This window comes from Podarcis pityusensis (assembly GCF_964106645.2).
Source record: "Podarcis pityusensis genome assembly, chromosome: 9".
Classification (NCBI taxonomy): domain Eukaryota; kingdom Metazoa; phylum Chordata; class Lepidosauria; order Squamata; family Lacertidae; genus Podarcis; species Podarcis pityusensis.
Window position 1 is genome coordinate 74,579,916 of NC_138034.1, and position 27,650 is coordinate 74,607,565.

Sequence of the window (27,650 nt, forward strand, 5' to 3'; positions counted from 1 at the left end):
GTCGGACACGACTAAACGACTAAACAACAACAATACAGAATTCTTTTAAAATTCAAATCTACTAACTTGGGGGACCATCCCGCCACATTCCATGATAAGACCTTCAATGTATTGTTGACCTGCAGAATTCCTTATTGGAGTTATAACCTCATAGTCAAACAAGACTTGAACTTCATGTTTTCCCCAGAGGTTTGCATGGCATTGGGTGCTAAAAACTCTATTGAACTGTTCTTTAAGGAATCATTATATCAATCCAGTTCTACAGTTTGATTTAATTCCCTACCTTTGTCCACAAACACAGACCCGCCTCCTATTAAAGGGTTAAAAACTCCTTTTTAGTAGTTGGAATTTGGCTTGTTGATTTCAGGTCAGCGAGGCCTAATTCTTCCGGATTAAGAAATCTTCTTTGGAGTCATTCAACAGAAGTTATAGAATAAAGCCACTTCCGACATCAGGAGGAGGTGGTGTTGCAGGCTTCCAGCCCCCGCGCGATCAGGGGAATCCTCGGGCCACGTCATCCCCTGAGCCAGCCAATCGGCTGGCTCGGGGTGTGTGGCTTGCCTCATTTAAGGCAAGCGTGGCTCTCGGGATCTCCCTCTTTGGTCTGTGCAGCTGCCGTGGTTGTTATGTAGATGTGTTGGGGGAGGGAGCCCCATTAGCTAAAGTGGTGCTTCAGGTTAAGAACAGTTTCAGGTTGAGAACGGACCTCCGGAACGAATTAAGTACTTAACCCGAGGTACCACTGTATTGGCTTTCTCTGGAGGCCAAAGTTGAATAAGGGTGTCTCGTAAGGAAGTCATTCTGCTAATGATGTATTCCAGTGACTGGTAAGGGAGGGCTTAAAAAAAAGCGTTTGAAGGTCTCTTTTCATCGAAGTGCCTGCTTGATCCTGGCACCCACAGAGATCAGCAGAGATCTTTCTTGGCATTTCCTGGCAGTTGGTCACTGAGTTTTAGTTTTGTTCTGACTGCTGCGGTGGCTGAAATTTAGATGACTATTTGGATGGTTCAGCTGTTGTTAGTTATTCTGGCTAATGACTTCATCAAATTCATAAATGTATGAATGAACAAAATGCGCATAAATTTTTAAATAAATAAATACATGACAGTTCAACTTCTGTCCCCTGGGTGATAGAAAAGCATTTCTACCCTAAATGCTTCAGGAAAGAGAGGGCTCTGATCCTGTTAGATCAGGGGTGTCAAACTGAAAGTCATCGGGGGCCGCATCAGCAGTTTGGTCACCCTCAAAGGGCCAGTTGTATCTGTAGGACTATGTGTCCACTCTTTATTATCATAAATTATTGTCACTGCATTCAATTATTACTGTTTTTTGTAATAATGTAAGTAATAACTAGCTCTGAAAGCAGAAACATAGTCAGAATAATGGTAAGTAGATATTCAAATGTACACAGCTGGCTATTGCGGATATTGCGAATTCTCACAGGTTCCTCTCCTTCTCCCTGGGAACAAAACTCCAGAAACAATAAGTGAACTAGGCAAGAATTAGCTTCCTCTTCTTGCCTTCCCCTCCCACCCCCAAACCAGTTGCTTCAAGATCTCTCCTACTCACTCTGCCTAACAGTAGGGCCGGCCCCAAACGCATCCTCGCCAGGCCCCTTTTCGCTCTTGTTTTTATTGCCAGGCTTCCACACCTGGGGGCTTCCGAGGGAAGCAGCAGACACACAGCCTGCCCATCTCCCTGCCTGCTGCGGAACAGCTCGGCCTCTCGGACCAAAGCAGGAACACGGAAGCCGCCTAAGCCGCGAGCAGCATCTGCTGCAACCCCTGGCAGGTGCTCCGAAGCCAATGCGCCGGCTGCTGCTGCTGCTGCCCGCCGTTTCCTTGGAGGGAGATGGAGCGCGCGCCCAGCGTCCCCTCTCCTTCTCCTCCTCCTCCTCCTCGCTGCCTGCCAGCTGGGCTGGCGGCTGGGAGGGAGCGGGGGAGGGGCCGGGGAGGGTGTGGAGAGGGGAGGGGGCAGGGCTGCCTGCTGCAGTCACTCTGCTGCCACATGCCCCAGTCCCGGGAGGGAGAGAGAAAAAGAAGGCGCTGCTCTGGCGGAGGGATACAGCGTGCCGTATAAAAAGCGCGCCACACAGCCTCACACCTACAGCATTTTTGGCGAAGCCTAACCGGAGCCCGGCTTCTTCTCACCCTGCCGCTCCCGTGCATTTGCTAGCTTCAGCGGCTGCGCTGGGGACTCGGTCAGGCCCGCGAGCTGGCGAGCTTGTGTGGCTGATCTTCGCGTTGGAGGAGGGGAGGCGGGCGGGCTGCGGCGCAGCAGGATCGCCGACCCTCTTTGGGCACAGCTGGCCCGGATCGGTGGTCTCTCTCGCCTGCCTTCCCCCACCCCATTCACGGCTGCCTGCGCTGCGGGGTCTGCTCGGATGTCCTAAGAGGGGGGTGGGGGGTGGCGAGGGAGCCCTGACTTGCGCTTTCGCTCCTGACCCTTGATCCTTCTTGCCCAACCCAAATCTTCACCCTCCAACTCAGGCACCCACGCGCCCTCTTCCCAGCTCCGGGGCTCGTTGCAGTTCTCGCTTCCTCTCCGCAGCAAAAGGAAGGGAGGGGAATAAAAACCCGGGGCTGCGGCCGGTTCCTGTCTTTCAGAGAAGCCGCTTGCCCGGAACTAGAATATAAGTAGATATTCAAATGTACACGGGCCACATGACGAGGTCTAGCGGGCCGGATTTGGCCCGCGGACCTTGTGTTTGACACCCGTGTGTTAGATAAACCTTGATCTAATATCACAGGAGTCCTTTCCAGACCTTGCAACATATCAGTAATCAAAAGGACAAACTAGAAACCAGATCTATCTGTTCTAACATTGCTAGGTAGATACACACAGTTAATCTATTGAAACGTACACAGTCTGAATTCTTCCACACTTTATTTCAGTACCCAACTAAGCCTTTGCAGGTGTAAAACAATGGCTCTTTTCCAGCCTCGGAATAGCAGGATTGACAAAGTGGCATAGATTGCAGATAATCAGTTATTTCATCCACTTTTGAATAGGATTCCTTTTGCAGATGCACCGTTTTAGGTCGTGGCAATAAACATCACGCCAACAACTATAAATATGCTCACAGCCCCTTTTGATGATGACACAGTTGGTTGTATCCGGTTTTGCAGGACCTTTATTTGCTGGAAGATTATAACCCCAGTAGCTGAAAAGGAGAGGAGAAACTACTCAGTCTGTATACTTATTTTATTGTGTACCTCTTAGAATCAAATACTTGCCTATCCTCCACACACTTATTCATTATTTTTGCAGTAACCCAGAGGAGTAACATTCAGAGGAGAATTCTCTTTTGGTCTAGAGCACTCCCCTGCCTCTCTGCCCTACCCTGTGGTCAGAGCTTACACACTTTCTGCTCTACCACCAACACCAGTTGAGTCTCATTTTATTCCCTGTATTGCAAAGTTTTTAATGATTGAATTTTTTTATGTTTTCATATATGTTGTGAACTGCCCAGAGTAGTTGGGGGAAACCAGCAGATGGGTGTGATATTATTATTATTATTATTATTATTATTATTATTTGTTTGGAAGGCAAATCATGTGCTAGCCTGCAGAAACACATATAGCACTTACTGTGCTTTCCTTATATAAATAAGGGGGGAAATATTCTTACAGGCAAACCCTATAAATTAATAAATGGTAGGATTTTGATTATTTGGAGTGTTGAAGGGAAGATTGCATGCCAGTGGAAAAATACAGGCTAAACCTCCTTTCCAAGGCAGTGCCTCAACTGTGACAAAGTTGCACGGAGTGATGGCCTGGGACTTGGGCTCGGACCCGGAACCAGAGGAGTCTCAATCCGCACCGGATCCTTTGCCTCAGGCGGCATCTGAACCTAGTCTGGGGCCTGATTCTGAAGAGCCTCAGTCTGCACAGGTTCTCCTGCAACAAGCACCAGCTGGTCCATGTCAGGGGCCTGAGCCTGCTCTGGCTCCAGATGCAGGGATGACCTCGTTGCCTTCAGCTGGGCCATCACTTATAGCTGCTCCACTACCAGTTGGGTCAGGAGAGGCTGAGGCAGTCCCTGGGTCCATTAACCCACCAACATCTCCCGAGATGCAGAGACTAAGGTCTGAGAGAAGGAGAGACCTGAGTACTTGCAGGAGGAGTGCTTGCCTTTGGGCGAGACAGGGAGGTGAGTCACCGGGGGATCAGGACCAGCTGTTACCCTGACAAAGATAAAAGGATGTCGGACCCCACCCCAGGTTGTGGGAGCAACTTTGCTGTTTGCTAGAACCTGCCTGAGACCCTGAGCCTGACCTTGCCTGGTTTCCTGCCTCGTGTCCTGCCTTGGCCTGTCAGACTGATTCGGGACTGGACCTGGACCGCGTTGCTCGGGTTACCCCCGGGCCCAGCACACACAGCTTACAGAGAGGGCAATCCTACTACGCTCCTTTTGCAAGAGGACGGTCCTAATCAGATCCACCAAGCAATTTGATAGTAGCATTTTCCAGTCTTTGTCTTTTGTCCATTCAGAGAACAAAGCAGAAGAAGACAGAGAGGGAACAGGGGTTGTGGTAGGTGTGTCTACCATTGGCAAGTGCCACAGTTCAGTAGCAGAGCCTCTGATTTGAAAGCAGAAAGTCATTTTATGACTTACTAAATGTGTGCTCTATGTTTGTGCTAGGGAAGTTGGGAAGAAGCTTTGAAAGTGGGATACTTTGCAGTTCACTGGGAAGGGGACATTTTTCAGGGTTTATAGCTGACATTTCCGCAGTTTTCTTTGTTGCGTCATTTGCTGTCTTAAATCTCTGCTGGGGTTCTCTCATCAAAGAGTACTCACCCCACACTTGGGTCTTGGCTTCCAGGATTCCCAACACACAGAGTGTGGGCTGCCTTTGCACTCTGATTAAAGCATCAGAGAAGATTGAAAAGCAGTTGCTTTGGTGCACCCCAGGTCCCTTCCCTCTGGAGTGCTGGGGGAAGTGGAAGGGTGGTGGCAGCAACGGCCAGAGAATAAATCCCACTGGTTGCGCTGCAGGGTTGTTGTGTTGCAGCTAGGCAACAAAGGTGGTGTGAGAGGCTCATTTAATGACACCTTTCCTGCCCGTGCATTTTGTTCTTTTCTATTTTAATTTTGTATTTTGTAAAGCACTTTGAAGCCCTCTGGAAACTAATTGGAATATAAATTAAATCATCATAATAAATAAAAATATAAGCACATATATATCTTGGCTCTCTTCAAATACTATTTGGTTATGAAAGTTCCCAGGTGATGAAGAATCTAGACTTACAGTTTCTTGATTCTAAACGATCTATCATAGCAATGCCATTCTGAGCCTACCATCGAAACTCCAATAAAATAATCGGTCGGTTTGTTCTTCACACTGGATACAGCAAAGGCCTACATCGCAGAAAAAAAGAAATTCTAGTTTTCCTCTTAAAACCTTCCACATAATGCCCCTTCCCCAGGAAGACAAAGTAGACTATATATTGTTCTGTGTGTAGCAGTAGCTCACAGTGGCAGGATTTATCATAAACTACAGTATACACAGCCGTTCAAATACCTGAATGCAGCCATCTTGACTCAAACATGGGGAGCTCACTACATCACTGAAAACTCTACAAAGTCAGTGTGTGTTTATGGAGAAAACCCTTCACCAAGAGCGGAGACTGCAAGCACAATGATGTGTCTTTTTCTTCTCTGTGTTGCTGTGAGGCTTGCTCTTGTATGATAGGGCTGCCATAAGTTTGAATTTTCCCAGACATTACCAGGATTTGAAAGGTAGAATAGAGATCCCATGGGGAATTTCTGAAATGTGGCACTATGCCCTGGATCTTAGGCAAGTCGATTGAAAAAAATCGTCATTGTTTTTTACTTTTTTTTTTGTAGCTGAAACTGACACAATGGCTGCTACATTGGCAGACCCTGTGCTCATAAAACCTTAAAATCTGCCAGTTGGTGTTCAGGTGAATACAGGTTAAGAGGGGTAAAGGGTGCTTCTGTGGGTGCAAATGTTTACGAGATTCCTTTGGGGAAAACATATATCCCTTTGGGGTGTCATTTTCTTCCCTCAAGAAAAGCAAGAAAAAATAGAGGGGTGAGTATGTTTATATCTTTTCAGTCCTTTTCAGGAGGTCTGAAAAGAATGGGAAAGGCCAATAAGAATGATAAGGCGGAAACGATGGAGCAAAAACGCCTAGGTCTTGGTCTCACTGAGCAGCAGAAAACTTCAGATGGTGAAAAATGCAATGGCCAGATTGATGACCAGAACAAGTTCCCCTTAGGAACCCACCACACCCTGGGCCTCTCTCTCTTTTATTATTTTTGAAGATTTTATTAGACAAACAGATTCTTAAAATACGTGCAATACCAACAAAATAACATTCACTATGTTATAAAGATGATAAAGAATATAAATGTAAAAAGAAAAGAATGGAAAAGAACAGAAGAAAGAAAAAACAAAGAGAAAGAAGAAGAACGAATAAAGGCAAAGACATAATGATATCCACTGTTTGAGTCAGCAAAGAAAAGAAACTTCCGACCATAGCCAGTGTACTAATTTACAATTAAACTATTATTTACACAGTTGTGCGAAGTTGTTTTTCGTTAACTTAATTTAACTTTCTCTAACAAATACTTTATATTGCATGGCTCATTCAATAGCTGCCAGAAAGCATCTGAGGCCTTTCTCAATGTCCCCCACCCCTGAGAGGTTAGGAGGATTGCAAAAAGAGAAGGGGCCTTTTCTGTGGTGGCTCCCCAATTATGGAATGTTCTTCCCAGAGTGCCATCATTACATGCATTTAGGCAAAGGGCAAATTAATCTATGGCCTGTAGAAGTGTGGGGGAGAGGACTGTTATTATGATCATTATTTTATTATCAGGCTGTCTGTTAGTATACTTTTTTATTATTTCATTGTGTTTCCATCTCTGATATTCTATAATGTGTTTTTAATGTTGTACACCACCCTGGACTCTTTTGATAAAGGAGTATTTTGATAAATGGAATAAATAAATAAATACTAATATGCCACCTTTTCCTCCAAAAGAGCTCAAGGTGCTGCATGACCTTGTCGTCTCCCCATTTGTCCTCACGACAGTCCCGTGGGGTAAGGTGGGATGAAAGGCAGTCCTGACCAGTAAGCTTCATGGCAGAGTGGGAATTCAAATGGTTTCCCAGGTCTCATTATTCCTGGTCTCTCCATACAATTGTATTGTGAACTTGAGTACTTGAAAAGAGGTTTCTGACTCTTGCTCATGGAGCAGAGGAGCAGGAAGCCATAATCCCACTTACACATGATGGCAAGTTACCCAGAGGATCAGGATGGAGCAGCATCCTGCTCTGATGGGTCAATCCTACCTCTTATATATGAAATGTATATATAATGCCAGAGGTGCAGCAAAAAATGTCTGTCCCTTACCAGTCTCTACAACCACAGCAGACGCTGAAATCTACCCCCAAAGTCACACTCCTCCATTGTCTCTTAAGAATTTATTCCATGATCTGCTCACCTCCTCCTCATCATTTTCAACACATAACAATTTTGTATCGTATTTCATGCTGTTGCAGAGTTGTATGCACTGTTTCCAAGTCCTTGGGGTGGCAATGAAGTCAAATGCATATAGGGCTCCATGCCAAATGATCCATTCTTCAGCTAACTTGCGGTGAATGTCATCTTTGAGCAATGCCCAGAATGTGTGAGGAATAAAAAGAGAGAAAGGACAAGTGAGGTTGTAGAAGAAGCCAGGACTCTGCAGAGTTTAAAACACTGATATTAGGGGGAACCTTGGGAGCAGCTTGGGTGGGGGAACCACCCCCACTGAAGAGAATCTAGCATTGTCCTCAAAGACCCACTAGGACCCACTGGCTACGCACTTAAAGGATAAAGTTGCTCAACTTCAGAGTGCATTTGTTTCTCCAAATGTTGCATCTCCAGTTGAAGAACCCAGTGGCTCTATAGAGGATGTTTCGTGGGATCAGTTTCACCTTATGCAATTAGCTGATGTGGAGAAGGTACTGGCAGCAATGCATCCAACCCCATGGCCCCTCAACTCCAATCCCTCCTGGTTTATCAAATCTATCAGAGGGGGCTGACTGGTTGGGTCCAGATTGTGGTTAATGCTTTGCTGCAACTCTGGACCCTTTGGATTGGAACAGCTATGGGCCATTGCCAATGTTCCCTTTTGGGGGAAGGTAGAGGAGAGAGTCACTAGCCAGCTTTCCAACAGATTTGGGTCAGCAGCCCAAAGTACCAGACACAGACTGAAAGGTGCAAGGGAGCTCCACCAGGTCTCCTGTGAAATTCGACCTTGCTATAGCCAATTCCTTCCAGACAGTTTCAGAACCGTTTTTGAGTACAGAGTAATATACCAAAAAAACTAGAATGACCCACTATTTGAACAGTAGGAAAGGAAAGATAGGAAACAAAAGCTGTACTACTGACATGATGGGAAAGAAAATACTTTTTTCTTATTTCACAGGCTCCTCTGTCCTTCCGCAGGATGAATTCCCTTAGCATAGAATGGAGGACATGTGGGGACTGGTCATTGATTCATGAGTCAGGCACAGTATTTGGCCTGCAGGACAAGTGCCTCAACAGACTACTGTGTTCTCCAAATCAGCCTCCTGATTTCATCATGCTAATACACCCACGTGTTCCTCAAAGGACTATGGGATTAACCAGACATCCAACAAAATGGCCTCTTTGACTGTGTCCATATTATTTATAATCCGGTACATAATAGAGAACTTGTACATTGTACACAGAGAACTTGTGATTTTCCCTATGTTGCTGGTTCTAAAAAATGTTGGGAGCCTCCATGAGGACATTCTTCTTGAGACCGTCACCCTGTAATTTCACAGGGAAGGGCCCTAGTGGGCCAGAGCTAGTATGCTCATCCCTACAGCCCTCTGCGCATGTGCTCACTTAAAACACCTGAAGAGAGCTACCCATTCTCTGTTTCCAGCTGTGCTAATCTGACTGATATTTCAAAATGGGATTGGCACCAGAATGTTCCATTCTAGCCTTTAATGGAAAAGAGAAGTCCGTCCCAATGGTTCTGAAATCGCCTATTGCCTCAAAGGTTCTGGCACCTTGACCTTGACCAATAAAAGTGGCTTTTGAGTAACTTACTAATAGCCTGCTGTAGTTCACTGATTTTCTTTCTCTCTTCGGCTATTGCCATAGATACATTCTCAGCTTTCTTGAATTTTGTGATATCTAAGAGAGTGGCAACAATTGAAGTTGGGAAGAATCTCAAACAGCCATGTACAGATACTGAGCAGCCATGTTTCTCAAAATATAATATTTACCTTTCATATATAGGAACCTAGGAAGTTGTCTTATACAGAATCAGACCATTCATTAATCTAGATGAGAATTGTCTATGCTAGCAATGGCTTTCCAGGGCTTCTGAAAGAGGTCATTCCCACCTCTGCCTGGAGATGCTGAAAATTGAACCTGGGGCCTTTTTTAGCACAACAACAACAATGGCATTTGCACATCCACTGAGCTGGACTCCTTTCCTGGAGCTTCTGGATAGCTCAGTCAGTAGAGCATGAGACTCTTAATCTCAGGGTTGTGGATTTGAACCCCCCATTGGGTGAAAGATTCTTGCACTGCATGGGGTTGAGCTAGAAGACCCTTGTGATCCCTTCCAACTCTGAAACTCCAAAACGTAGGTTAATCAGCCTCATATAACCCACATGTTTAACTCTAAATAATGCATTAAGGTGTTCAAGCCATAGAGTATGCTGTCCTGCCAGATTCAGCTACATTGGGAAGAAATAGGTAATCAAGCCTATTGTTTTTCCCCAGGCTACTTGAGAAGCTCAGTATGTGGTGAGGTTTGATCTGGTTGCTCAAGCTCAAGCTCTTGGGTTCCTGTACCAATACTCTAGGAAATTCCTCCACATTGTTGCTAAGCTACGTTTTCCTGGTTTGATCTGGGTGCTCAAGCTCAGCCACATGCTCCTCATGAGCCACTCTTGAGTTCCTGTACCAATACTCTAGGAAATTCCTCCACATTGTTGCTAAGCTACATTTTCCTGGTTTGATCTGATTGCTCAAGCTCAGCCACATGCTCCTCATGAGCCACTCTTGAGTTCCTGTACCAATACTCTAGGAAATTCCTCCACATTGTTGCTAAGCTACATTTTCCTGGTTTGATCTGATTGCTCAAGCTCAGCCACATGCTCCTCATGAGCCACTCTTGAGTTCCTGTACCAATACTCTAGGAAATTCCTCCACATTGTTGCTAAGCTACGTTTTCCTGGTTTGATCTGGGTGCTCAAGCTCAGCCACATGCTCCTCATGAGCCACTCTTGAGTTCTTGTTCCAATACTCTAGGATATTCCTCCACATTGTTGCTAAGCCAAGTTTCCCTGCCGGGCACCTTTTCTGAAGCACATGGCTCTGACCTTTGAAGAGTTTGTAAGCAAAGCATTCTTTAACTTACCAAGCGTGTGTTCTCGTTTGCTGGGGGAAGAGGGAAATTTTGGAACTCACTTGGAAGAGCCTATTTTAAAGGTCTAGCAGCCTATACTTTCATGCTGACATTTGTTGCATATTTTGTGAGTGTAAATCTCTGCTGGGTTTTCTCACCAATGGGTACTTGCCCCAAACTTGGATCTTGGAATTCAGGAATTTTCTTTCTTATATCAATATATATTTTTTCCACCAACACGCCACACACACACACACACACACCATGCTTATGGAGAAGTTGAGAATAGAATGAACTTGAGGCAACTCACCCATTCCTCTTTGACTTCTCTCAACTGAGCAATGAGTAGAAATCACATTTGGTGGGCCATGCAAGGAGCTCCTGAGCAGACAAAAAGTAACATATGACTTACCATCTGCCTGAAAAAGATCCGGATAGTTGACTTCTACCATTTTTAGAATCTTTGTCGTTCCTTCTTCAAATATGGCTCTCCTTCGCACTTCCTTAATATCTAAAGGTGATGATGGGGAATGTTGTTCAACGCATGCGGGAGAATAGCTTTGCTTCCCCCAGCACCCCTTTGGAAGGGATTAAGTTGCATTTGGAATGTGACTTCTGTGGTATAAGTTCCAGTTTACAATGTACTTCCCAAAATTTATAAAGGTAAAATTTCTCCACCAGGAAGACCCATTTTTCAGCCTCAAGATTTTGTTTAGAGTCCTTAGCCCAATATCTTCAGTATATATCTCCTTTCCCATGCAGGTTTTTAGGGAATTGCTTAGAAAACAGAAGCAGCAGGAAGTCGTAGGGATACAATACTATGTGAGTTTCCTGGGGAAAGAATTTCCGAGTAGACAAGCCTTTACTGCTATGGTAGGGGCTTTTGAGGGAAAAGAATTTGTGAGGACATTTTCCCCATCAGGTTCATGTAGAAGAAAGTGATGTAGGAAAGGAAGGGCGAGCCTTTTTGACCCAGCAGGCCAGATCCATCTCTCTTCCCAGCCCCAAGGGCTAACTTTGAAAAGTTGTTTGGGACAACTCACTTGTAAATCATCTGATGCTATAATGATTTGACCTGTCAAAGTTGTTAATGAGCTGAATACTGGGGACAAATGTGTGGTGAAGGTGATCATCCCAGGAGTTATGAAGTAGAATAAAACCCTGGCTCATGACTGAAGAAGGCCCCAATGTCTTTTCTGAGAGCAGCAATGCTTTTTCTGTGTGGAATGTATGAGAAGCAGAAGTACTGACAAAGCCTTAGTTGAGCTAAGAGAGTGCATCAGTGTGTAGATGGCACAAGATTTGTTACTCCATGTGGCCAGCAATGCTGAGTGACCTCTGTGAATCTCCTTTTAAGAATAATTTTTTATTAACCGACCACATCAAATCAAACCAAATTACATAAATTCGAAATTACACAGCCAAATTTTAAATTTTTGTTGGGGGTACCCATATTTCAAATTCCGAAGGGGATCCAATCAACTTGCTTCTTACTGCTGTTTTAATGTCCACAAATCTAACCTTATGATGTTCACAGCACTATCCAGTCCTTTCTTATTGTTTTTCCACATCTCTTGTTGTTATTTTCATATATTTTTCCTTTCTCTTTGTGACCTCTGATAGTCTCCGCAAGCTGGTTAGAACAGTTTGTAATCCTGCGTGGATATTATTTTTTTTATCCAGTAGCCATATCCAGACGTTTTCCATATAACATCACTTCCGTACATCAAAACAGTCTTAGCGTCATTAATCTTCACCAATCTGCCTCCTTTCTCAAAACCTCTGAGGAGATTCACTAGGAATGCAGTCTAAAAACAAGTCCGTTCTTCCTACCGGCTATAAATCCTTTGGCAAGATGGCGACTCCGAATTAATTGCTGCGCCATTCCCAAAAGCTCTTATTGCTTCTCGATCTCCATAAAGCATACTTTTGGTTAAAGTTTATCTCCACACAGACCTTAATCATCCTGCTTGGGTCAGTTCAACCGATGATTCTATTGAGGAGGGGTTCTTGTAAATCACATAGAAGGAAAGTAAAAAAGGTCCCCCCCCCCATTCAGTCCCGTTGTCAACATACCCAGCCTTTGGTGTATCTTCATTGTAAAATATTCCTGTTTCTCCAACCCGTCGTCTTCTTTTGCAGAGGTCACTTAAATTAGCAGACTTCACTCCCCTTCTTCACTTGAAATATGTGCATTTGCTTCTTTTGTAATTAATTATTCCAAATTGCTGCAACTAGTGCGCGACCAGAGACAGCGTCCAGGAGAGCCGATGTCCACACGGGGGCATTCTGCCTAGGGCCCTCATCCCCTTCTTTCGAATTAGGGGGTGATTTATGGGCACAGCAGGCAAGGGCAGTGTTCCCCATTTCCTTGGGGCAACAAGGGAGGCTGCCTACTCCCATAACAGCCTCTTAATTACCTCGTGTGGGTCGGAGAGATGGTATTGTCGGCCATCTTCCAATGCGCCCCCTAGTGGCCCCCCGACCTCTGTGAATCTCCTGATAAGGCTTGGAATCATATTAACCCCCTGAAACACTGCAAAAGTGTTTTGTGCAGGTGATTACTCCATGACCTGCCATTTGTGAGCTTTTCTGTTCTAGTTTACCCACACACATTTTGTACAGCTCTGATCACTTTCTTCCCAGGGGAAGTTCAGGTCATTTCCATTTCCCAGATTCATTTTCTGTTTGGATTTTCTGCTGCTGTGTTCAAAACAAATCTTTCCAAACAGATCTTAGCCATTTGAATTCTGTAGGGGTCATCTCCCACTTAGTGGGACTCTTTAAGAACCCCATTTTCAAAATACTGCTGTGCATTGTTTTGAAGGCACCTGACCACAAACATGTATACTCAATTCACACACACCCTTGACCTACCCCCACATTATATTATTATTAATAATAATAACAACAACAACAAAACAACTATTATTATTATTATTATTATTATTATTATTAATTAATTATTAATTATTATTTATTATTTACTTATTGCTCTCATGGTATCTTGTAGGGCTATCCTTGTTCCCATGAGATCTTGCAAGTTCATCCCAGTAAGCAACTCTGAGAACATAAAGGTCTTTCTGTGCCAAGAAAACCTGGTACTTGAAAGCTCTCTGCCTTGAGAACAATTATTTGTGGGGTTTCAATCAAGTGGTGTTTGACCACATAACGTTGGTAATAATATTTATTAAGTTTTCCGTTTTAATAATCCAATGAGAATCACAATAAAACATTTCAAATTACCATACAATAAAAAAGGCCAAATATATTGCCAAATTATATTTCTTTGGGTGACTTCCCATGCTCTGAATTTCGTGGAGTGCTAATCTAATATCACATTGTATTTCTTAATTAGTCAATAAACCATTCCAATGTTAATCCTTCACTTAATTTTCATTTATGTTTACAACCACTGGTCTGTTCAAACTTTCGTCTTCATAGTTCTGTGTGAAATATTTCCCCTTGTTGTTATCCACATTCCAGCAATTCCATTTTCAATTTCTGCCAGCAGGAGCCATAATACACCACATCCCAGACAAAAAGATACCATTAGCTCCTGGCAGCCATCTGGAAATCCCCTCTGCAGTCTTGCACCATCTTTCAACATTCTGCTACCTCTGCAAAAACAAAGTAGCTCCAATCCAGAATTTTTTCCTTCCTTCCACTGAGGGAACAGCAGTAGTGTTCTTTCAAACCCACTTACGTATTTCAAACTGTTGCCTTTTGGGGGAGATTTACCAGGTAAAACTGCAAATACATATATATCAAAATAGAATAAAAAAGGCTCACCTCCCCCTGGGGCTATACAATTAATCCATCAATTAATTCAACGAGTGGGTCAGTCCTTTGTACTGTTGTTTCTGCTCCTCAGCGATCTTTAGTTTCATTTCTGCTCCCGGAGATATTTTAACTGCATCATTGTCCGCCATTAATCCCGGGCAGATATCCAGAACTCTCCTCTTGGTCTCCTTCCAGCTGTTGATGAGGTAATGCCTCCACACTAAAACGATAGCTCCATCAGGAATTCCTTTAATCTTTCCCTTATTGATCATTGCCAGAATCATAGTCAAAATATCACACAATCCGTTTCGTAATTAAGATAGTGTCCACTTACATATTTGAAGTTTTGGTGACGGTGAAAGTCTCTCCCCAGATCAAATCCTTCTCAGTGGCTAATTAAATTTGCAAAATATTTTATCTCCGCTGGTTCAGGACATGCCTGTTAGTTAAGTATGAATTTTTATATAAAAAAACAGGTGTCCTCTGCTCCTGGCCCTGTCTTTGGAGAGTTGCCACAACTGTGCCATCTACATACAGCACCCCTTGCCCCCTCCTCCTTCTGGACGGGCAGCAGGCATTGGACAATCTGCGGGTGGAGTGCCTTCCCCGACCCGGGGTTGGGGGGGTTGGGAGAATAATTAATCCCATATTATCCTCTATTACCAGCACAGAAGGGCTCTGGTGTAATTGGCACAGCCAATTGCCATGGCAGACAAACAGGAAGCGCTTGACCACATAACATTGAAACTGCGCTAGTTAATTGTGCCCAAGATGTGATTGTACTGTGCCAGCAAAGCCACTTTCAGCCCAGCTCTGAATTCCCATGAGATCTCGTGAGAGCATCCTGGAGCCCCTTAAGCAATTCTGAGAGTTTAAAAGCTCTTTTTGTGCCAGGAAAACCGGGTGGTTTCATTTTTTTGCCAATTAATTTTTATAAATTTTCCAATTTTTTAACAGGTTAACAACCAATTAATTCAAATTAAACACACACACACAGGACTTTCTACCCCGCTTTAGAGATGCTTCTTTCTCCTTCGCTGCTCACAGTAAAGTGCTTAAAGAAAAATAATTCTAATACTTTCCCATCCATTCTCTATTTCAACTGGCTGTGCATGTTCAAATCCTGCTTAGACTTTTATTGAACTATTTTCCCAATTGATCAAATAGAATTGCTCTTCCTTTATCAATCAATACAGCTTGTTCACCATGCCTTTATGCCTTCATGACATTTTAATTGATAATAATAATGATGTTGTCAGGGGTTCAGGAGCAGAGGCACAGGAAAGGGAGGAAATAGAGAGCGAGGGGGAGGAGTCCGAAGGTAATGTTAGCGATGACAGCGGTCCGAGGTCTCTGAGTCTTTCCAGCGAATCGGAAGATTCACAGAAAGGGGCTCCCATGGTCAGAGCAAGGGGGGTGCCGAGGGGGACACCCCAGGAAGAAGGGGCCAGAGGGGACTCAGAGAGAAGCAGTTGGAAATCAGGACCAGCGTCCACACCAGAGTGCAGTAGGGGGGAGGAGTCCCAGGCATCGGGATCAGGCGGCGCACTGCCAGTGGGAGGACATGAGTCAGGATTGGCCACGCCTCCATCGGGGAGCGAGGAAACGGTCGAGAGGAAGGTTGAAGGCTGGGCGCGCGCGCCAAGTTCAAATGTACAGGAGGGCGGTGCAGTTGGCAGCCCGGATAGGGAGCCAGGTCCCAAAGCCCGCCGAAAAGACGGGGAGGAGTCAGGGGGGTCAACGTCAGCGTCAGAAGAATCCAGGAAGGAAGGGACCCCGGGGGGTAGCAGGACCCAGAGGAGAAAGGAGAGACGGAAGAGGTGGAGTAAGGCTAGAATCTTAAACTGGTGTACAGGGGGCGGAGACTCAGATGGAGCTTCGCCGATCTAACCATGAGACGTAGAGTTGCACGCAGCAGCTTGAGAATGGAAACTGTAACTCAATAAAGACTTTTGTTTAATGATCGCTGGCTAGCGTGATCCTCTGTGAGCTAGGATCTGGAAGCAGCTCTGACAGTAAGCTCCATCCCTTAAATTGTGGGCATCTACGGCCTCGCGGAGAGGAGAGAAAGCGGGTGCCTACTAGCGAGCTCACGAACGGCAGACAATATGACGGCCGAACAGCAGATAGCGGAACTCAGAGAAGCAGTGTCACGACTGAATGCCGAGGCTCTTGCATCCAGGAAGAGAGAGGAGGACGCAGCTGCCGCCTACAGGGATCTCCAGGTCAGGTTGGAAGTGCTTACGAAGCAAGGGCAACTGACACCCAAACCGGAGGGGATTGGGTTGGGGAGACGAACAGGCGGTCTGGTCTCTCACTTCGATGGGAATTTGCAACAGTACCCCAACTTTAGAGCAGATGTAATGTGTGCACTGCAACTGCTGAACAAAGACTTTAGAGATGAGCAAGAGAAGGTGGGATTCATCATGTCCCATTTGCATGGAGATGCTAAAGCATGGCTGCGCAATTTGTGGAGAGATAAGGATCCGGCGCTCCAAAATGCGGATGCCTTTATTAAAGCGATGGATGGGTGCTTTTTATCAAGCATTGACGTGGATCTTGCTCGGCAGCAGATACATGGACTGAAGCAAGGGAGGGCCAGCGTAAGGCAGTACCATGCCCGCTTTTTCGCTTTGGTCAGTGCTCTGGAATGGGACAGAGATTCGGCTCCTGTAAGAGACCTGTTTTGGGAGGGATTGCACGGCTCGGTTAAAGATGAAATTGCGAGGGGGGAGAGACCCCGGACCACGCAGGAGATCGTTCAGAGGGCGCTGGCGGTGGGGGTGCGGCTGGAAGAACGTCCGTGGAGCAGGGACGAAGGGCGTGGAGGGCGCGAACCAGCCAGGGGCTCCTCTTTCCTTCCCAGAGAAGCAGCGTGTGCGCAATCCACGCCTCCGCCAGGAGGAGGAGCGGAACCTATGGAGGTTGGAGGTGCAAGGGCTCAGTCAGCAGCCAGAGCCCTAGCACCGGCAGCAGTGAAAGCGAAGCCTCCTAGAGGGAACAGGAAGTGTTACATCTGCGATGATCCACAGCATATGGCGAAAGAGTGTCCCCAGAGGCTCCACAAGCACACTGCAGCCTCAGCAATGGTAACTGCAGCAACGCAGCAAGGAGAACCACAGCAGGGAAACGACGGAGTCTGGCTGGAGAAAGAGGCACTGGGGCCCAGCCAGACGTGTCAGTGAAGCAGTCCCCAGAGATTTTACAGCCCATGGACCCCCTCCCGCCCAAACCAGTAGTGAGGCTCACCGCGTCGCTCCAGCTGCCCAATGGAATCACCATGGACGTGCCAATCACCATTGACTCCGGAAGCAATGCGGACTTTATAGGGCAGGACTTTGTCGACCGGCACGCTATACAGTTGCTGCCTGCCACGCTGCCCCTGCAGGTTGTCACGGTGGATGGCAGGGAGCTGCTAGGGGGGCAAGTGGTGAAGCAGACGCCACCAATGGTGATGCGACTTGGGAATCACAGGGAAATCATCAGCTTCAATGTCACTCAACTATCGGACACGCCCATTGTATTGGGCATGAGTTGGCTGGACAAGCACAGCCCGACGCTGGCTTGGTACCAGAGGCAGCTGACCTTCGGCTCTTCCTTTTGCGCTGAACACTGCATCGTGCCCCGGCAGGAAGGAGAGGAAGAGGAGTCACAGCTGCAGCTAGGCACGCTGCAAGCGGTTCCCCACAAGTACGCAGAATTTTTGGAGGTTTTCTGCGAGAAGGAGGCAGACAGGCTACCCCCCCACAGACCATATGACTGCAAAATTGACCTGCTGCCGGGGGCGGCGCTGCCCAAAGGGAAGCTGTATTCCATGTCTGAGGACGAACTGCAGGAACTCAAAGAGTTCATAGATCATAATTTGGAGCGCGGTTTCATCCGAGAGTCCAAGGCAGCGGGGGGCAGTCCGGTATTCTTTGTTAAGAAGCGGGACACGCCCCAAAAAAGACTTGTAGTGGACTATCGCATTTTGAACAGTGTGACCAAGCCATCGGACTTCCCCATGCCCCGAATCGACGACCTCCTCGCAAAGGTACGGAAGGGCAGCGTGTTCACCAAGTTGGACCTGCGAGGGGCGTACAACCTCATTCGCATGCGGGAAGGAGATGAGTGGAAGACAGCCATGTTCACGCCCCTGGGCACCTACGAATATAGAGTTATGCCTTTTGGATTGCAAAATGGTTCCCACGTTTTTCAAGCTTTCATGCATCACGTGTTGGCGGGGCTCCTCTACAAGACGTGCGTCTGTTTCTTGGATGACATCCTGATCTTTTCGGAATCGCAGCAGGAGCATGACAGACACGTCAAGGAAGTGCTGAGCAGGCTACAGCAACATAGGCTTTACGCCAAGCTGGAGAAGTGCCAATTCGATGTGACGGAGGTGGATTTCCTGGGCTACAAGTTGTCTGACAAGGGGCTCGCCATGGACAGCGGCAAGGTTCGAGCAGTGTTGGATTGGAAAAGCCCACGCAACCGGAAGGAGGTCCAACGGTTTGTCGGCTTCGCGAACTTCTATCGCAAGTTTATCAAAGGCTTTGCCATGCAGACAGCGGCCATCACGGACACGCTCAGCTCCAAGAAAAAGAAGTTCATCTGGACAGAGCAGGCGGAGCAGTCCTTTCAGGCACTCAAGCGTCTCTTCGCGTCGGAAGAGCAGCTGCTTCATGTCAACCCCAGCAGGCTGATGAGGGTGGAGACAGACGCTTCGGACAGAGCCGTGGGAGCAGTCCTGCTGCAGAAAGACCCGCAGGGGGCTTGGAGGCCGGGAGCGTTTTACTCCAGGAAGCTCAGCAAGTCTGAACAGAACTACACCATCTGGGACAGGGAGTTGCTGGCCATTCATGCAGCATTCAAAGCGTGGAGGCACTTCCTGATCGGCGCCAAGCACACGGTGCAGGTCTGCACGGACCACAAGAATCTGGAGCACTGGCGCACGGCACAGTTCCTGAACCAGAGGCAGATACGTTGGGCTGAGTTCTTTGCGAACTTCGACTTCCGAATAGAGTATGTCCCGGGGGACACCAACATCATGGCGGATGCTCTCTCCCGTAAGCCACAGTATCTGGAGGAGGCAACGCCAGCGGCCGCCATGCACGTCTTCGCACCGACAGTGTGGGCGTGCGCTGCTGCAACAGTTGACCTGGAGGCGGTGCGACGAGCGTTGCAGGATGACTCCTTCGCGCAAGCAAAGATGGCAGAGGTGCGCAAGGGCACGGCAGCGACCGACGAGTTCCAGCTGCGAGATGGATTGCTCATCCGTAAAGGGGCCATCTACGTGCCGGGAGACGAACTTCGCGCCAAGGTACTGCAGCAGCTGCACGACGCGCCCACTGCCGGGCACTTTGGCAAGGAGAAGACGGTGGAATTAGTCGCCAGAGACTTCTGGTGGCCCGGAATGAGAGGGGAAGTCGCGGACTACGTGGCGAGGTGTGACACCTGCCAGAGGGCCAAACCAGTGCACAGACCGCCGGCCGGACTGCTGGAACCGCTGCAAACTCCGTTCGAACCATGGGAGAGAGTGGCCCTGGACTTTGTCACGGATCTGCCCAGCTCGAGGGGCAAGACGGCAGTGCTAGTGGTGGTGGACATGTTCACCAAAATGGCCCACTTCATTCCGTGCGCAAAGGTGGCCACAGCGGAACAGACCGCCAAACTGTTCATAGACCACGTGTTCAGGGTTCACGGTCTGCCACGGTCTATCCTGTCCGACCGGGGGCGACAGTTCATCTCGAACTTCTGGCAGAAGCTGATGGGTTTCCTGAACGTCAAGATCAACCTAGCGTCGGCAAGACACCCGCAGACCAACGGACAAGCGGAGCGAGTCAACGCCATCATGCAGCAGTACCTGAGATGCTACGCAAATCAGCAGCCGGCAACATGGGTGGACTACCTGCCGCTCGCTGAGTTCGCCTACAACAACACGAAGCACGTGTCCACAGGGGTGACACCGTTCTTCGCCAACAACGGGAGGCATCCCAGGACCTTCCCGGGATTAGAGAGACTGGGGGAGGGGGAGCCACAGGCAGCGGAAGCCTTAGCGTCAGAGTTGCAGGAGGTTCACGAACAGCTTCGGAGGCAGTTAGAACTAGCAAAGCACGCATACAAACTGCAGGCTGACAAGCACAGAAGGGTTGGGGAAGACATACAGGTGGGAGACTGGGTTTGGTTAGCAGCCCAGGCGGTGCCGGCCAGATCGTTAGCGAAGAAGAAGCTCGGACATAAGCAGCTAGGCCCTTACCAAGTCGAGGCACAGGTCAATCCAGTGGCCTTCCGGTTGACACTTCCGGAGGGATCCAGAATGCACCCAGTGTTCCATAGATCAGTGCTCACGCCCTACAAAGCACCTCACAGATTTCAGGAGCCGGGCACGGCACCAGACCCGCTCAGGGAGACGCCCCCAAGGAGGGGGTCGCCAAGGGGGGAACCCATCAACGAGGTCACAGAGATTTTAGACTCGAGATGGGGGGAAGAGGGTGTAGAATATTTCCTCGCCAGAGAAGGTACCCCGGCCAGCGCCAACAGTTGGGTGCCGGACTATGCCTTGGACGAGCCTCTTCTCAAGGACGAGTTTCATGCCCTTTTCCCACACAGGCCCATGCCAGCCGAGTATTTCGACGACTGGCTTTTCACACCCACATTTTCAGCCAGCACATTCCAGGGGTTCACCTCGGACGAGGAACCGGCACTAGAAACACGTTCCCCGGAGGGATCACCCTCGGGGTCGGCCTCAGACCGTTCCTATTGGTGGGACGATCGACCAGAGGAGCAGTGGCGCAGGAAGTGGCTGGGGGGTCCTTGGCAGGCAACGTCCCCGGAGGAGACTGGGGGAGAGACGGACATGGACGTGTTGGGGGAGGACCTTGGGTTCGAGCACGGCGGCAAAGAGATGGAAGCAGAGGAAATCGAGGTCGGCGAGAGCACGGAGGACGAGCCGGACTTATCCGGCTGGATGCACGCCACGGGGGACGAACTGTATCCGGCACTCACCCCCACAACGACGGAGCACCCAGTACCCACACCTGAAGGAGGGGAGGGGGGAAGGGGGGGCTTCGAGGGGGGGATGGATGTCAGGGGTTCAGGAGCAGAGGCACAGGAAAGGGAGGAAATAGAGAGCGAGGGGGAGGAGTCCGAAGGTAATGTTAGCGATGACAGCGGTCCGAGGTCTCTGAGTCTTTCCAGCGAATCGGAAGATTCACAGAAAGGGGCTCCCATGGTCAGAGCAAGGGGGGTGCCGAGGGGGACACCCCAGGAAGAAGGGGCCAGAGGGGACTCAGAGAGAAGCAGTTGGAAATCAGGACCAGCGTCCACACCAGAGTGCAGTAGGGGGGAGGAGTCCCAGGCATCGGGATCAGGCGGCGCACTGCCAGTGGGAGGACATGAGTCAGGATTGGCCACGCCTCCATCGGGGAGCGAGGAAACGGTCGAGAGGAAGGTTGAAGGCTGGGCGCGCGCGCCAAGTTCAAATGTACAGGAGGGCGGTGCAGTTGGCAGCCCGGATAGGGAGCCAGGTCCCAAAGCCCGCCGAAAAGACGGGGAGGAGTCAGGGGGGTCAACGTCAGCGTCAGAAGAATCCAGGAAGGAAGGGACCCCGGGGGGTAGCAGGACCCAGAGGAGAAAGGAGAGACGGAAGAGGTGGAGTAAGGCTAGAATCTTAAACTGGTGTACAGGGGGCGGAGACTCAGATGGAGCTTCGCCGATCTAACCATGAGACGTAGAGTTGCACGCAGCAGCTTGAGAATGGAAACTGTAACTCAATAAAGACTTTTGTTTAATGATCGCTGGCTAGCGTGATCCTCTGTGAGCTAGGATCTGGAAGCAGCTCTGACAGATGTGATCCGCTTTAGCCCTAGTATTCTATTCAAGTTTTACAATCCTCACAAACATTGGGGGAAATCTCCTGATCGACCTTGTTATGTAGTTTCTTTTTCACAAAACAGACCTACACTCTCTACTTTCCCCGGCTTAATGCATTCTGCTCCCATCATTCACTCCTTGGTATGCTGCTCACTAACCCCAACAAACCTTGATTTTATCCTAGGGTTGTCATGTTTCAAAAAATTGGATTTATTTATTTTTTGTCAAAGCTATTGGGTTACATACACATACACACACAATTGTGATTTTAAGCTATTTTTAAGGAAATACACCAACACCCACACCAGACAAGCATTTCGTGCGTCCAGATTTTCCTGGACAATTTAGCAATTTCCACCTGGACACTGTTTCCGATGGCCAAATCCCAGCTATGTTGGGGAAATTCTGGATGTATGGCAACCCTGTTTTATCTATTCTCTAGTCCCCATTAACCCTGTCCATGCCAAATGCTGGAGGGAGAATGAACTTTATACCTGTGAAACATACAAATCGCTTCTACCCTTCATATTGCCTGATTCATTCTTGTTTACAAACTACCTCCAATTTTTAAAATATCAACTACATAAAACTCAGAACTGCTTCTTCCTCTCTCTCCAATTAGGTGTTGAAAAACATTATTCTCCCACACCAAGCACCCAAGAGTCTCCAGTTCTGTTATACAGCTCTCTTTAAGCAAAAACAGTCTTTGACAGGGTCTCTTCTCTTTAATCTGCCGGCATCTGTTTGACCCCCATGGCCCTGCCCAGATCCAATACTGAATACGGAGGCAAGAATTGAACTTGTACTTGTGAATCTTTAACATGTTATAATACATTCCCCCACCAGCCCAGCCCACCCCTACCCCATTATGCCGCCAAAAACAGTACCACCACCTTCTGTCCTTTGTGTCGCCAGACTCAGTCTCCTTTTTCTTTGCATACCCACAGCTTAATGTTCACGACTGCTTCTCCCTCTCTGTCTGGGTGCTTTAATTAACAAAGATAGCATCCTTATTCCGCACAGATGGTTTATCACACTCGACTGTATACCCAGTTATAATCCATCTGCTCCTTTGCACATTCTTTTCCACAGGTCGGGGTAGGTCTGGAGAAGTCCCTCGTAATCCTTTGCAATAACACAACTCCACTCATTCCCTTTAATTGAGCAACTTGGCGAATGCATCCAACATAGTTAATTTGAGTTTTAAACCCTTTCTTCTGGAATCCTTAGAATTCCAATGCTCGGGGGTGGGGGAGCAGCTATAGAAAACCCTTGCAATTAAAATGACTTGAAACATTGTCTGCCCCTTCCTTCTTGAACGGGCTCGTCTTCGCAGGGATAACATCTTTATGAAAGGGGAATCTGAAGCGTAACACAGTTGTAGAATGAGGCTGTCTTTGTTAAACTCCTTCCATTCAGTGGCAATCCATGTTTTAATTCTTGCCATAAGCAGTCCTTATGCATTTTGTCTCAGACGTTCTGCTGCCAAGAATCTCAAGGTTGCCCATCGGAGTCCGTTTCGCAAAAGAGGAGATCATATTTCCAAAGTCCTGTCTCTTCCTCCCCTCCATTCATTCCAAACCACAGTCAATGTTGCCAACCAGGAGAGATTCCCCTACTAAACCATTTACAGTTTTTCCTGAGAGCTCCTCCTGCTCTCCACAACCAATCCTCCTTCAGCACTGCAAGTTGTAAATCTTTATAGCCTCCTCACTCCACAGTGCAAGTTGTAAACTGCATCAAGTCAATTAGAGGCGAGTTCTTCTCCCAGCAAACTCCCCTCCTTCGCAGTCTCAATGCAGTTCACAAAGCAGTTCAAATCTTCACACACCCAGTTTTAGCTCACAGACTTCCAGCCTCATAAATCTCCTTTAACAAACCTTACTTGAAGTGTCTTGAAGAGAGGGTAGATTTTAAACCTTGGAGACATATATACTAGTAAAAACAAAATAATACCTCTCTTTTATCCATTTTCTACTATGGCAGGAATTTTCAACTGAGCCTTGTTCCTTCCATTTCATCTTGTACAGAGCACTCCTTCAGTTTTCAATCCAATATTCCGAATTGCAAAGGTGCCTGGTCCTTACAGCGGATGGACACGAAGGCTTCCTCATCTTGACAAGGAGATCCAGACCCAGAGTCCCCTCCCCCATCCACCTGACACTTGGAAGAGGGTCTGTGGGTACTCCAGCCTCCTGATACCCTTGGGAGTTCAAGAAAGCATTCCAGCCTTGGGAAGCTCTCCTTCCCCTTTCCTGAGTCTCTCTCACTAACAGGAGAGCTGCCGCCATCTCGCAGACCGGAAAAGGAAACCAATTATGTGTGGGATTTCAACCATCTGCCCAAGGTGGATCATACTGTACCTGCAAAGCCACTTTCAGCCCCGACTTTACCTGCCCCACAGGCGAAGTCATATGAGATCAGCTATAGGGCAGGTGGGCTTGGCTTGGCTGACCAGGGTCGGGTTTACCCCACTCTCACAGTCCAGATTTGTCAAGAAAGGAACAGCTGAATGCACATATTTACGCTGGGCCATGAACATTAGGAAGGTTTTCTACAGCCTCCCCAAAGCAACAGTCTGGCCCCCAACCTGCTTCATCCGTGAGGTAGTGTAGCTGCTTTGGGTACTTCTCAGATTTGAGGACCCTAGGCCGCAACAGATGGTAGAGGTTGCAGTGTGCTCATCCAAGGAAGGGGTTAATCGCCTGAGTACAAAGGAGCAAGGCACATTCCAGAAGAACTCCCAGGGGGAGGGACAGAACTTTCAGGAGACAAACCCAGCACAGATTAAGCTAGCAAATCTCCCGTTTCTTTACCGTGCTATAGACAGAGACCTGAAAGAAAGTGTGGCTATGAATTTCAGATGAGAATGCTTCCTCTCTTCCAACGAAGGAGAAAGGAACAGGGGAATGGGAAATAGGATGGAAGGCTACAAATGTGGGCCCAGGAATTTATGTTGCCTTACAAACCAGTTAAAAGTCTTACATGTTTATCTCACCAACTGAAATCAGGGGGTGAAAGGGTTTAGTGGAGACCAGAACTTATCCTTTCCTTTTAAAGGTCTGCACTGAAATGAAGCAAGCAAGAGTGAATTGTAATTCTGCCCATTACCCTTTTATATTTTCATAGAAGACTGGAACTTACACAGATAGGTCAGCATTGCTGCCGCTATAATGGAGCCCATCAGAAGCACTGTGCCAACATACAGAGAATATGAAGATTCGAAGAATTTTTTCATACGTTGCTTGAAGGGTACTCGTTTTCCTTGATGGACAGGGAGAGAGAAAATTCTGCTTTAGCCATGAACAGACAACATCCCAGTGCCACCCCAGTCAGGAAATTTTCCCATATACTCTGGCAACCCATCTAGATCAACACATGGCAGTCAGCTTCCTAAACCCTTGGTGGGGGGTTGCTCCACTGTGAAATGCCAGGGGGCCAGACCCTTGGAAGGTTAAGTGGATGAAGGAACCTGGCATGGAAGTATTGCTTCTTGAAGATACTTTTCTGCCCATGTTCTCTGTCTGGGGAGGCCTCAGGAGCATGAAGAGACATCACCCAGGACTAGAAGGATCTTGGTCTGACCCAGCAAGCTCTTGCTATGTTCTCATAGAATAATAGACTAAGGCGGAAGGGACTACGAGGGTCATCTAGTCCAACCCCCTGCAATGCATGAATCTTTCCCCAATGTGGGTCTCAAACCCATGACCCTGAGATTAAGTGTCCCACTCTGCCCTCTAAGCATAATGTTCTTATAGTGAAAGGTAGAGCTGAGGAGAGACTTCACGTCAAAACCTTTGATCCTTAACTATGTTCTCACAGAATCATAGATTTGTAGAGGCATAATGGACCACGAGGGTCATCCAGTCCAACACCCTGCAATGCATGAATCTCTTCCCAGTGTGGGGCTTAAACCCATCACCCTGAGATTAAGTGCCCCACTCTACCCATGAAGCTTAATGTTCTTGTAGCAAAAGGTAGAGCTGAGAAGAGACTTCATGTCAAGACCTTTGATCCTCAACTAGCAGAGTGTCTGTTACCCCGGCCTGGAACAAGGACACAGCATACTCATGGGAAGATTGGGGTTGTGGAGTTCCGTCTGGCTGCCCTCCATCAAGTAAGTGGAAGGGGCTGCCGCAGTGGATGGGTTATATTGAGGACAAGGGCCCATCAAGGACAGCTTTCAGTTCAAGCTGGGACTGTTCACTGCCAGCAGCAGATGGTGGACACAAGCTCAAGTTCATTGCTCCTCAGTTGGACTTGGTGGATCCCCTGGACATATAGAAAATGCTTGTCCTCACTCTGGTCCACCCCATCATAACTTTCCTTTACTGTTCCTTCCTCCTCCATGTGCTAATGAGCATACAGACCTGATGCTTTTCTTGCTCGTTTTGCTGTTCTTTTTTTAGCTTTCACTAGCTTCATACCTATATAAAGACAGCATGAGCATAGTAATATGATGTGATATATGATATGATCAAGATAGAAATAAACATAGAGCAACAGCCTGAAATATCTCAGCTCGGTCAAGTGTCTACAGTACAATGTACTGGAGGGAACATATCAAGTCAGCAGATCTCTGTGTTCCTGTGAAGAGAAAATAGTAACTGAAGGGATTTACCTGGTAGCTTTTTAGGAGCCATTGAACTGGTTTCTTTTTTTATTCGCAACCTGTGACAGTATAAAGTAGACAGTGAAGTCAATGCGTTACTTAAAAGCAGAGTCACAATGGGCAATTCATAGGCAGTGTTGCCATGGGGACCCTCTCCCAGTTAATGTAATTGATAGAGTGAATTACTGTAACAATGCACTTACCTGCATTTCTTATCCCTCTGATCTACCTCTCTACAACTCCACTCCTGAATATCATCATCATCATCATCATCAACAACAACAACATCAACATAATTTTATTTGTATGCCACCTTTCCACAGTTAAAAGCAATGCTCAAGGCAGCTTACAACATGACAAGATTTGCATAATTACAAAAGTCCTAAACAATACATAAACCACATCAAAAAATACACAACCAAATGGAAAACAATTTCCACATAAATCAAAATCTAAAACTAAGAATACAGCATTAATGTCATAGTTTAAAATGACATAGGTAAAAAATAACAGCATTTTTTAAAAACCAACAAACCGGACTTTCGGTCAGCGCCATCAGCTAATGGCGGATTCCCTTTGATCTCAGAGGGGATCGGCTCCGTGGAAATCGGGTCCTGTGTGCTGCGGCAGAGCAGGGACCCTTAGAAATCGCAGGCAGTGAAGCCTGCGAACGTGGGGACTCGGCGGGCACCCTTCAGCGCCCCCCCAACTCGTGAGGAAGCCTTTTTCGAGGCTTCGGAGCGGAACGGGGGAGAGGCGCGGTGCTGTGAGTCGATTGCTGCTTTCACGGAGTGAAGCCGCATTGCCGTTGCTGGAGAGCGCTGATTTCCATCCTGGAACAATTGGATTTTAAAGGATTACCCGTGAGTAGGTGGAATTGGATTGCTAAAAGACTGACTGAATCGGGCATATTTTAAAAAGACTGACGGAATTGGAAGGGGGGGGAAAGGACTTAATTGGCTACTGCGGCGGGTGGTATAACCAGGAAGTCTGC

The 27,650-nt window shown here is 47.4% G+C and overlaps 1 protein-coding gene across 3 annotated transcripts; it reads right to left on the reverse strand.

Moving 5' to 3' along the window:
- Positions 1-2,869: 2,869 nt before the first annotated feature.
- On the reverse strand, positions 2,870-26,754 carry LOC308485367 (uncharacterized protein). 3 transcript variants are annotated; one of them, XM_081021206.1, is made up of 8 exons: positions 26,666-26,753; positions 26,415-26,471; positions 25,189-25,308; positions 10,820-10,918; positions 9,096-9,182; positions 7,474-7,637; positions 5,252-5,361; positions 2,870-3,163 (listed from the first exon to the last, which is right to left on the reverse strand). In XM_081021206.1, the coding sequence occupies exons 1-8, from the start codon at positions 26,685-26,687 to the stop codon at positions 2,989-2,991; spliced, it is 834 nt and encodes a 277-aa protein (XP_080877332.1). In that variant the 5' UTR covers positions 26,688-26,753; the 3' UTR covers positions 2,870-2,988. The 3 variants fall into 3 exon arrangements, with proteins under 3 accessions (XP_080877332.1, XP_080877334.1, XP_080877333.1); XM_081021208.1 differs by lacking the exon at positions 9,096-9,182 and having other exon boundaries at positions 26,666-26,754; XM_081021207.1 differs by lacking the exon at positions 26,415-26,471 and having other exon boundaries at positions 26,666-26,730.
- Positions 26,755-27,650: the final 896 nt, after the last annotated feature.